General features: G+C 37.8%; 1 protein-coding gene across 1 annotated transcript; it reads left to right on the top strand.

Annotated features, from left to right (window-relative positions):
• Positions 1 to 1,093: 1,093 nt before the first annotated feature.
• Positions 1,094 to 11,148, top strand: LOC125448241 (lens fiber major intrinsic protein-like). Its single transcript, XM_048523380.2, has 4 exons — positions 1,094 to 1,530; positions 8,130 to 8,294; positions 8,978 to 9,058; positions 10,279 to 11,148. The coding sequence occupies exons 1-4, from the start codon at positions 1,168 to 1,170 to the stop codon at positions 10,462 to 10,464; spliced, it is 795 nt and encodes a 264-aa protein (XP_048379337.1). The 5' UTR covers positions 1,094 to 1,167; the 3' UTR covers positions 10,465 to 11,148.
• The last annotated feature ends 1,672 nt before the right edge of the window (positions 11,149 to 12,820 follow it).

The raw sequence follows: 12,820 nt of genomic DNA, 5'->3' as shown, positions 1-12,820 counted from the left end.
TGCATTTAAAGACTTACTCTGCAAATTTGACAACTTTTTTTGTGTTTTCTTGCAATCTTCCTCAACGTTAACTCTACCACCTAATTTGCTGCTACCTGAAAATTTTAATATGGTACCTCTGGTTCTCAAGACCAAATCTTGATATCAGTGGTGAACAACAGTGGTCCCAGCACCATACCTGTATATTATCACTTCCAATCTTTTCAAATTGATTAACTTTATATTTAGTCTGCTTGCTATCCATTTTGCTACTTGTGTTCTAAATCCATATGGTCTGACCTTACTCAGCTGTACCTTATTAAAAGCATTTTGCAAGACCACGTAGATTACATCTATTGCATTATCCTTGTCTACTGTTCATTACTTTCTCCAATAATTCAACACGGTTGGTCAAGCATTACATTGCTATTGCAATCCATGCAACGTTTCATGTTTGTGATGTTTTTCAATTGGAACTTTGAGGAAAGATGCTTTTACATTTCCCACCATCAACATAGGTTAACTGGTGTACAGCTCCAGAGATTTGTTCTATCTTTTCTGTTGAATATTGAAGTAACATTAGCTGACCAACAATCTTCTGGCACTATCCTATTAAATGTGTATTATAATCTCTTTCCTGGCATTTTCTTTGCCGTGAATGAATGCAACACAGAGATTTTAACCTCTTTAGTTTTGTCAAGTTTGTCAATTATTTCGTTTTTTTTCTACTTTAAATTTCTTCATTTCTGCCATTTCACTGACAATATCTGACTTCATCTTGCACATCCCTCTGTAACCTTACCTCTCAGTTGTTGTCCTTTTGCTACTCAGGGTTGTGTAGGATATTTGAAGTTTTATTTTTGCATTTTAATTTAACTTTAAGGATCCTTGTTGCCTTCCTACTTGTTCTTGTATTTCTGACAATCGTTACTACGTTTGATTGCAGACAGGGGCTGGTGGAAGTATAAATCACTGGAATATGCCCAGTGCGCTGGGATGAAACAGTTAAATGTAACGATAAACTGGACAGGTCCCTCCCACAGACAATGTTGTCAGATTCAGAGTCCCCTATAAATACGTCATTCTATGCAATTAAATTTGGGGGGAACGTTTGAGGAGTGAGGAGATAATTTCACCTTTTTTTATTTTCTGTTTTCTTTTAATAGTCTGCTTTTTGAAGGATCGGGAATGATGTGGGAGCTGAAGTCTATCTCCTTTTGGAGGGCAGTCTTTGCAGAGTTTTTTGCCACCATGCTCTTCGTGTTTTTTGGACTGGGCTTTACCATGCGATGGTCTCCGGGCCCCATGAACGTGCTGCTGGTTTCTCTGGGTTTTGGCTTTGTCCTGGCTGCCCTGGTACAGGCGGTTGGACATGTCAGCGGGGCACACCTCAACCCGGCCGTTACCTTCGCCTACCTGCTGGGGGCGCAGCTGAGCATATTCCGCTGTGTAATGTACATTGTCGCTCAGCTCCTGGGGGCAGTGGCGGGGGCAGCAGTGCTGTATGGGGTCACCCCTCCCTCAGTACGGGGCAACCTGGGGCTCAACACGGTAAATATGTTGGCAAACGTACACTTAACAGGAGAAAAAAAAAGGTTAAAATACGAATCTGGCGGGCGCAAAACAACAAAATCCTTACTTTGAAAGCAAGTATTAAATAGAAAAATAGATGTTCTGGAAAATCAAAGATTGATAAGAGTTACGAAAGGCGTTTCGAAAAATACGACGCTGTAAGCGTGTAGAGACCATAAACAGTACTTCTAAAAGTTTCCTTTATTGAATCAACAGGCTTGACTGAAACATCTTTGAGAATCAATTGAGGTAACGTTAACTAACTCAATTTTCAAAGTATTAAGGATATGAGACACATTAATCGAGAATCTATACAATCAGATTGAACCGTTGTAAAATCTAAACTTTATCGAATTGATCATTTAATATTTGAAATAAAATACATTTCGAACTACGGTAAAAAATTTTCGTTGAAATAATAAATGCGAGGATGTTTAAAATTTATTTGATTTGAATAAGGAAATAAAACATCATATTGCAATATTCCAGTCGGCATTAAATAAAAAAAGTGGAAATGAATGCAGTACTTGTAATGACAGCGAAATATGCGACCAAACCTGGTAAACTGTTACTTGAAATCTTTCAAAAAGAATATTAATCGAAAGTGCCGTGATGAAAATTGCTGGAACGTTGCTCCGTTTACTTTTCAAACCTCTCGTCATTTAAACGGGATGACTATAACTTTGAATAGGTATTTGTTTCGTCTACTGTGAGATAAAGCGGTGAGTGTACATAATCTATCAGTAGTTACAGTATGACTGCATTTTATACACTTTTGAAGATGGTGAACCAAGTGGGAATTGCTGCTCTCCAGGACATATTCAAGAAGCTTCTTAATTCTGAGTCTGAACTTTAGGAAGGAAAATTTGGGAAGCTACCCACCACTTGGAATTAAACATAACAAAATGAAGAGATTTTCTTCACAAAATGCAAATAAACCATTCAGATTTTTTAAAGTTCCACGTTTCCTGATATAAATAACACTGCAAATAATTAACTAAAAATGCCTCAACAGGCAGATCTGATACCTTGACAGATCAATCGAAGTTTTGAAAAGGAGTGATAATTTATTTCTGGCTCTAACCTAGCAATAATGTATGATAAACTTAAAACAAAATAATAACACGGAACTGTAGTCAGGTTTTCTCTGCGTGGAGTTCTTGGACTGTTCGATCCTGTTTAATGCAGTGAAGTTTATTGAGTGATGAAAATGCCAGAAATTCGGCATTATAACCGACAAGGTGAAAACAGACAGAAATTTAATCGAACCTCAGTATTTATCAAGACAAAATTAGCCATATATTTCGAAAATTACATTAAAAATCTGGGTGAGACCAGCCCTCCCCCTCCATGTTTCTACGGACTAAGAGGGCTCGACTATACTGTTTATAAAATACTATCCAACACCAGCCGTTCTCTGGGGGCCGATATGACAAAAGAAAAAAAAACACCTTCCTGGAATTTTAACAGTAACCCTGAAACGTAGACCAGATGTGCGTTTTCTTTCTAAAATCGGGTACTGAAATTAGGAACAGTAATATTACGTGATTATTGCTAAATTGAATAGCTGGCGTGTTTGAGGATGTTTGGTGATTTGTCTGCATCTGAGATTACTATTTGTTTGACACATCCAAAATTATAGCCTGAGTGTCCCATCAATTTGATCGAATTTCCTTGAATGTCAGACGTTTTAAAAAGCCTTAATTTCTGTTTCAATAATTGACATAACATGAATTTATTCACTTGTAGTTTTATTTGAAGGATTGCTTTTCTCAGGCGCGGTTACATTACGTAGGAATTTTATTTCAAATAAAAGCCCTGTAGGTTAAATATACTAGCCTGGACATTTTCAGGGTCTTAGAAATCTGCTGAAATGTTAATAAATAAACTGGAGGGTTTCAATATATTAGCAAGTAGGACAGAACAGGGAGTATGCGATGCTTTAGGTGTCACATACATTTGTTATTCTTGTAAATTGCTGGGAAATAAAGTTTTCTTTTTAAAAATGGCAAAAAGCAGGTTTCACTCAGCTGTGAATTGCCATCAGTTCTGGAGGTGATTGCTCCCTTCTGTGGTCTTGGCGTTTGCATTACTTGCAGTAGTGATTCTAGGCTTTGGGACCTGCGTGTTGCAGCATGAGCTTTAACGTTTGGTCTTGGTGAACAGACGCTAACCGATAAAATTTGTGTATCCGGTAAGGCATGTGAAGAAAACCGATCTCCTAACTGACCTACTAAACCTCACCGGGAAGGAGTTGGAGGTGGAAGGTGAATTTTCACGGCAGGAGGTTTGAACAATCCAAATATCAGTTCAGAGTGAAGGTTCCAATCTCCCAATTTGGTATCAAGCCTAAAAAGTATAGATACTTTCTAAGATTTGCAGAACAGATTCGGTGGGCTCTCCAGTTGCTGGTATTGCGGTCGGAATAACTCGGGGGGAAGAGGGGGGGACAACTTAGGCCGCTTCAGATACATTTTGTCCAAACATTTGCAGTGCTACAGAGCAAGTGCATAAGCATTGCCTTCTCCAGGAAAGCATTTACTTCTGGTAGCAGCCCCCTTTAGCATCCAGAATAAAGGCTGCAATATAAATAATACCTGGTCAAGGTGAGCACAGGCAGTGGCTGCAATTAAAGTCAGCATTTTCATATCGTGGACGCAAATAGTAAAAAAGTGACAACTCACTTGCAAATATTAGTGTATGTCTCAGTGGCAATGACGGCTCGTGTGATGTATAAAGCGAACAGATCCCAGGTTGATTGCTCTGCTAGTAACCAAGGCAATATTCCTTTCTCAACTAATAGTGCTAAAACCACAAGGAGCAAGGTCACTAATCTCATTGGTGCTTATGGAAGCCTGCTGTACGCAAGTACGATCCAAATGTGCGCGAAACAGATTGGCTGCTGCTGATCGGATTGCTGCTATTGAGATCTTGCTGCGCACGAAGGGGTCACGAAAAACAGATGAGACTGATCATTGGTGGGGCTGTTCACGGGATCTTGTGCGCAAACGTCACTAAAGCAGACAAGAGTGGTCAGTTGTGATATTATTCTTGGGATCCTGCCATGCGCAAACATCACGAAAGCAGACAGTGATCATTACGGGGATTGCTTTGTGGGATCTTGCTGTGCGCAAACGTCACGAAAACAGACTAGCTGCATTGCCGATGCTTTTTTTGTTTGTACCTATCAGGACAAACCTACGGGACGGTTTATGCTGCTGGGTAGGGGAGTGCCTATTTTGTTGTATACTTGATGGGATTTTGTTGTGCACAAAGATTTACTGAAACAGACGATATTGGTCATTAGAGATAATGGGAACTGCAGATGCTGGAGATTCAAAGATAATAAAATGTGAGGCTGGATGAACACAGCAGGCCAAGCAGCATCTCAGGAGCACAAAAGCTGACGTTTCGGGCCTAGACCCTTCCTATTGGTCATTATTGGGTTTTTTAAAATGGAATCCAGTTGTGTGGAAAACATCAAAGCAAATTAAATAGTCACCGACCTGACTTTTGATCTGTGGGATCTTGCTCTGCGCAAAACCAGTCAGTCCCTAATCAAATTTCTGCTTGCGGGACCTTGCTGAAAGCAATAAGCCACTAAAGCAATCTAGTTGGGCAGTGACCTCGTTGCTCTTCCTTCGAACGTAGGATCTCATTTTTTACCGAATCCTTCTGGGTGCAAAACACCAAAGCAATCGAACTACTGATTGCTCCGATTGTTAACTTTGGGTTCTTGCACTGTACAAATCATTACCAAAACTTATTGTCATCACTGATCGGAGTCCTGTTGGCAGGATTTTACTGTACACTGGACTAGCTGGGCATCGGTCTTAGTACTGTTTGTGGAATCTTGCAGTGCGCTAAAAATAAATTCACTGGTAATTGATCATATTTCTGTGTAAGGTTTTAATGTATATAAGTATTTCTGCATTTGTCGATGTATTAAGTCAATTGACTTCAGAATAGTTTGTAACAATAAGAAACACTGACGTAGCTGAAAGATACAAGGATATTACAATTATCTTTCAACATAAGTAGTTCAAACACATCAAATATTTTAGTTTCAACGTTTCAGCACTACACCCTCGGAATAAGTATTTAAAGTTGTTCTTACGTTTTGATTTTGGTAAGCCTAAAGATTAGAATAAAATAGTAAATTGGCCAAAATCATTACAAATCATTCTTCAGTACCAGGAAAATTTGCTATAATCCATTTCCAAGATTCAAATTAATATTCAATACCCTTTCTTCAGCTGCCTGTCCATGTCAGGGAGAAAACCAATGGTGATCTCTACATGTGCTAAAAGCTGAACACATAATTAACCATAGGTGTGCTGGTGATCAAGGCATATTCCAAGACAACTAGCCTGGCAAGGATTACATGTACTGTTGCACCAATTACTGGATGCAGAATCATTTGTCAGCTTGCCAGGGCTCAGTTGCACAGTTTAGCATTAGGCTGCATACAATGTGTGCTCAATCACTCGGACATGGACACTTCCCACAAGATCATTAACTCAAATCCAATCTCCTCTCCCTGACCCCTCAAGGATGAAACACTTAGTTTAGCAATAAGCTTATGAGTACCCTTACCAGACTTAATGACTATAAAGAGGATAATTCTTAAAAACATATGGCTCCATTTACTTGTTCTGGTGTTGTGGACAATAAGATTCCATGGCGTTATTCATCGAGCAATGATTCTTCACGTTTTATTCAGCATTCTCCTTCAAACAACTCAACCCAAAAAGATTAACTGATCATTCACCATCTTGTATGTACTTGCTTACAATTTTAGGAACTGGACTTCATGGTAGTTCATTGTATGTGAAATATCAAAGAAGTCTATTAGGCATTAGGGAATGAGCATCTTCATATAGAGATCACTTGGGATTTCCAATTCAACATGCCATGGACTCCTGCTATGTACTGCTTACTATAGCAAATAAATTATTAGCATGAAGTATTTTACTGAGGAGTTGTCTGGTATTTCAGATGTGTACATCAGCCAAGAAAGCAGCATGTTTACAACAGGGGTTGAGTCTCCTGTAAAGATGGTATAACGTAGCTTATTGTGCATGTATCATCCAGCAAATAACATAAATGTTACTGTTCATATACTGAAACATAGTGTGCATATTCAACCTTTATTCGGCTTTCTTTTGAAAAAAAATTTCTTGTTTTATTTCCTATTTTTAGAATGTTGTTATCTGTTGTAGAATACATAACAGAAGGAGCGCGAAGATTGAAATGCAAAACAATTGGAGTCATGATTGATGTTTGATATCAGTTGCAGAAAAATGTTAATCTCTTGCACAACTAGAAAACTGTGCAACCTTTCATCAAAAGCATTTCATAGTTAAAATGGGAAATGGAAAGCTGGAAGTGACTAGGATTGCAGAGAGGGCTGGTACAAAAAAATTTTTTTTAGATATTTGGTCAAATTTCACCATGATTGTGATTTAATTCTAGGATGATGTATGTCTCCTATATGCTAACATTTATGTAATACATTCTTCCAGTGTTAAGTTCACAGGCATAGATTTTTCTTACAGTTGTGGAAGATCATAATTGAACTCTCTTCATGATGGTAGGTTAAAGCATTACCTTTTAAATTATTTACCTCCCACTGCACCCACCTCGCAAAGCTTCCTTCTTTGAAATCATAACTAGCTAGTTACAGAACCATATATGAAACCAGCTTAGGTAGTTTCAGTATTCTTCCATATGAACTTTGTTCCTCAAGTCTGAATTATATGTAGTTTAGCCCAAATTGCCATGCTCACTCCGAGACCATGGAAAAGTAGTTCATGGAAAATTAAAATCTTACAACTGGTATGATTCAAGCTCTTTTGAGCTTGAAGACTAAAACATACTATTAGGGTAAAGTAGAGGCAGTTTTGGTTTTACCCAACTGTTTGATGCTAATACTAATTCCAAAATTAGTTGCATTATCCATCCAGTACTGACATCCCTCAACTTGATAGACATGAAAATTCAACGTTAATTCACAGTTCAACAGACAGTTGCTTGCCCTTGTTCAGTGGATATTTAATTCACAAAAGGAAGGAGGAATGTGATGTTATGGAGATTGGAAAAAATGTGATTTCAACTCCCATATTCAAATTATCCTCAATTGGATTATTTTACTAATTGATTGTTTGACTCTGAAGGAATGACACTTAAACGAGCAACCATGACTGGTTCTGACTGAGTCACTTTTCTAAATTTGCACTCCTTTTTTAGAACATTATGGCGCAATTCAGGCCATGTTGCGTTGACCTGTGAAACCAATCTGAAGCCCATCTAACCTACACTATTCCATTATCATCCATATGTTTATCCAATTTAGCATTCATTGAAATATAAGTGCCTGTGGTTTCAGTTAGTAATCAAACCCTAGAATGGACTCACCCCAAATACACAAGGGAAAGGAGAAGGCTTTAAAATTTTAATGGGTCTGTGCAGTTCATTGAATATTTTTGCTTGCTAACAAAATCAAAAAGACATCTGTAAATATTTTTCTGAATTACTTTCTAGTCTGTTATCATTTCCTATTTTTTTTAATTCTTTAGCTGCACGCTGGAGTGGGTCTGGGCCAGGGTACAGCTGTGGAGATATTCCTTACTCTTCAGTTCGTACTCTGTATTTTTGCCACAACAGACGTTCGCAGAAATGGATTCATGGGCTCAGCTGCTATCATCATTGGTTTTTCTCTCACTGTGGGTCACTTCTTTGGGGTAAGTCTGCAACTTTCCACTTCAACTTTACAAATAGAATATTAGTAGAAATGAAACTAGATAAACAAGATAATGAGCACTTTCCTAACTTACATACTATTGCTTGGTGTGGTACTAAGTTATACAGACCAAGAAGATGCCCAATATGTACAGAGTTAGCTCATCCTGGCCAGGACACAACTGAGGTGCTAAAAATGACCAAAGTCCCCCCTTACCTCTGGGCTGGGAAGGAGAGACAAATTGCCTAGGGCTCATGCTCTTAGTCATTATTCAGTAACTTATGCCAAAGCGTACACATATATGAACATCAAGCAAAAACAATTACCATACAGTTTGTTATTACACTTGTGTCAACCCCTTCAGGGCAATTTCAATTGATTTTTTTTAAACTGTGCCAAATCAAATTTCAATTGTTTTAGTGCACTATGGTAAAACTTTCAATATCAGACTTAAATGGATAGTCAGAAAAAAAATCAAATTAGACTTCATGGTCCACTGGAAGAGTTCAGTTTGATAGGCAATTCATCTTTTCTCTTTACATACACTGTGTAGCACTAACTGTTGGAAACAAAAATGGAATTAAACTTGATCGATAAATGGAATACTAAGCTATAACTCACATCTATCTTATGAATTGAGGATTAAAAAAAATTTGAAATTATGCTTATCTTCTTTTTATCCAGCTGTATTACACAGGATGTGGAATGAATCCAGCCCGTTCCTTTGCACCAGCCATACTTACTAGAAACTTTGGAAACCACTGGGTAAGCATAAACAGAATTCAGCTAAAATACAGTGGTATGCTGAACAATGAGCACTTAATTTGAGGTTGTAAATTTCTTCAATTGCTAGGCCAGGTAACCACAACACACTAAGTTAGAAACCAGAGAGATTTTTGTAGCCCCAAGGACTTTGCAAAGTTGCCCATCATTTCAACTCATGACCAAGGATTCCTCAAATACAGGTCAACAAGGTTGTTACAATGGGGACAAGGTACTTATTTGTTTATCCTAGTACACATCTAATCTCATACTCAATTAGAGTCACACATGTAATTGCTTCAGTTTAGAAAATGCATCAATTCAGAAATATCAGAAGTTCTAGTAAGTCTCTATGTACCAGCTTTGAGCTAGCTATTCTTCTAAATATTCTTTAAGCATATTCTTGATTCCCAAGTAACCTGAAAGACTACTTTAAAATGCAAAATGGCCTCCTCCATGGCTTTAAACTCCAACAGAGGGATTTATGTTTTAACTAAAATGTGAAGTTCTCCATAATTCAGTACAAATTGTCAGTATACATTATCTAAATTAACTTCTTAAAGACTGTCATGAGAAATGAAAGCATCTCTTTGGATCACTACAGGGTCTGATAGAAGGATAACTTTATTTGTTTTATAATGTAAAATATAAAAAAATCTAAGGTAGTGAAAAAGATGGATTTTACTGAGAAACTGCAATGTTGCAACTTGCAATCTAGAAGCAAGAATAGGAAACGTGTGTGTGTTGGTGGGGTGGAGTAAGAGAGGATATCAGAAAGTCTTAGTTTCTCTGGGTGAGGAAAGGAACAAGCGTCTTTTTTTTCCAGTCACTTCTTTTCAATGTTCTACCAAATGGATGCAGTTACAGAGACTACATGCCAGTGCTGTACTGTGCAACACCTGTGTAAAACACATTACAAATGCTTAACTCAGGGTAGCCACTCAACCACTCAGATCATTAAGTTATTTGGCTTAAGCCAAGCTAGTTGATTTGCAGGCAACCTCAAATCAGTGATGAAGAAACCAAGCTGGAATTTCCCTGATCAGATAGTGACCCGTGCAGGAAAGTGTTTACATGTGAACAGGATCTGACCCATTTTTAATGCTTTCACAGTACAAAAACGTGCCAACATCAAATACCAAAAAAACTTAGAGGAAAAGTTTTCAATTCAGATAAGATTATACCATTTGTCTCAAGGTGTTCTTATTTCTTTATTTTTGCAGGTATTCTGGGTAGGTCCTCTGATAGGAGGTGCTATAGCAGCACTGCTTTATGATTTTATCCTCTTCCCCAGGATGAGAGGTGTTTCAGAGAGACTTGCTATTCTTAAAGGAGCTCACCCTCCAGAAGCTGAGGGGCAACAAGAACCTCGGAGTGAGCCCATCGAACTCAAAACACAAGCCTTATAAAAAGCTATTTTAAGAAAGGAGTTTACAACACAAGAACTATCCTATCATCAAGTGACATTGTGAAATTTACTTTGTTGTTACTGAAAAAGTGTGCTTGAAAGAACATGAATGCTGTTAATGTCCCCAGTGAGTCATAGATAAGATGCTGTATCTACAATTACTGTACAGACAGGAAGGTATCTGCAAAAAACAAAAACACAACTGAAGATAGATTCCCTACTGTGTGGAAGCAGGCTATTGAGTCCACAACAACCTTCCAAACAGCATCTCACCCAAACCCACCCCCTACCCTACCCTACCCCTGTAACCTTGCATTCTCCATGGCTAATCCACCTAACCAACTCATCCCTGGACACAATGGAAAATTTAGCATGGCCAAGCCACCTAACCTGCACATCTTTGGATTGTGGGAGGAAACTGGAACACCCAGAGGAAAACCATGCAGACACAGGGAGAATGTCTGTCTGGAACTTGCAGTCGCACAAGGTTGGAATCGAACCCGGGTCCCTGGTGCTGTGAGGCAGCAGTGCTAACCACAGAGCGCCATGCCTAATTAAGATTAATTACTCAAATTACTCAAGGATTTGAATGTAATAATCCACTCATTAATTGGCAAAAAGCCTATTTAGAAATGGGTTATCAGGAACCTTTTTGACTATGCTTTACATTAAAACATATAATCTACTTTTTTAGAACGTTTGTTATTTACAGAATCTTACACTTGAACTATCATCTAGTAGGTTGCTTTGATTGAAAAAGAACTTCTTTTAAAAAAGGCGTAAGCAAGTTTAATATTAGTAAAAGTCAGACACAACTGGTTAAATCTGCCATTACAAAGTAGAATAGACTTTTAATGAAAATTCATTTCACTTGTTTTATTTTTAAAATACCCCTGCCCGATTCCCTAAATATGAACACTATACTTTGAAAAATAACTAATTAAGGAAAATTACAAGAGGACAGAATAATCATGTTGGAGAACTTTACTATTAAACCAGTTTTTTGGTAATCTTTTCTTTCTGACGTACAGATCACATTACAAGTAATGTTTGGCCACTTGCAGCAAAATTTCAGCCCCTCCCCTACCACACCGAAGTAGTTTATAATAAATAATCATGTAACCTTTAGAAATGCTTTTCCACAAAATATTTATAGATTAGAGCAATACAACTCAGATTACAAAAAGTAGCAAAATCACTGAGAAATTAGGACAATAATCTTTAGGAGATGAAAAGCTGTAGATAGTCTGACATCATCCTGTTATTGCAAACAAGAAGTGCAATACTAAGCACATCAGCAATTTATTTCATAGATTTGATTTGATATTCATTTTCGTTCATGCATTAGCTAATTTTGAACATGCTTCCTCTTTTTTAGTATCTCACCTTGGCTTGAGAGTTTGAGTGTCTGAAATTTGAATATGGATTTCCTAACCACAGAAAAGTCTTTCTTATGGAACAGGTGCCAGTGTTTCCATTCCCGAGATGCTTGTTGCTGCATTTGCACGAAAATGGACAAATTGATGCCAAAACCAACTTAAATTTGGAAACTAAAAATCTAATCACATTCAGAACCCTCAACTCACAGAAAATCAGCACTGTTTGACATAGTCAATTGGTAAGGAGATAGAAGAAAATAAATACATGATTTTACAGTCCCCTCATTTTGAAAAAGAGAAACTTTATCGGTAGGAATGAGAATTTGCATCTTCAGACTGAAGGGTTAAAGCCAAACTTCAAATTTTAGAATGATTCAAAAACTTGAGTTTTGCAAATTCAGGGCAAGTTCCAAATGGTGATGACTCAATTAGTTAACAATGCCTCAGAACCTACTAAAAAAAAATCCTTCAATATAAACAAAGTTTCGCCAAATCTGCCAACAAATCCTTCACTAAATTTGCAGGGCTGTCAGCTTGACATACTAGAAAACAAACGTAACTGTGGTCTACTGGGGACAGCAGCAACAGTTCTGGGTGTTCCAGCCAAACAAAGCTACTGTTGAAGCATGTTTTCCTGCTGTTGACCCTGTGTGTGTCTCGGGACTAAAAACAAATTTTGAAAATTGAATAATTACTATACCAACGCTACTGAGAGTACAGGTTTTTTTTAGGAAAAGGATCAGTGCATTGGCCTCCCAAAATCAATAGTCGCAACTCCAAATCTCATTTTGACCTACGAACACATCTGTCATTATTTGGGTAAGTTCTGTCACCTCCAGCTGAAGCTGCTACTTGAGACCCTTGAATTATATTCAAGTGTATTGCAAGGTGGAGGAAGGGATGAATATTTCTACCTCACATCACTGGTATAACACCAATGGCACTCATGAAGTAGCTGAAGAATTTCAGACCTCTCAA

Source organism: Stegostoma tigrinum, chromosome X, assembly GCF_030684315.1.
Source record: "Stegostoma tigrinum isolate sSteTig4 chromosome X, sSteTig4.hap1, whole genome shotgun sequence".
Taxonomy (NCBI): domain Eukaryota; kingdom Metazoa; phylum Chordata; class Chondrichthyes; order Orectolobiformes; family Stegostomatidae; genus Stegostoma; species Stegostoma tigrinum.
Note: the sequence above shows the minus strand (reverse complement) of the source record. Positions and strands in the feature narration are given on the sequence as shown.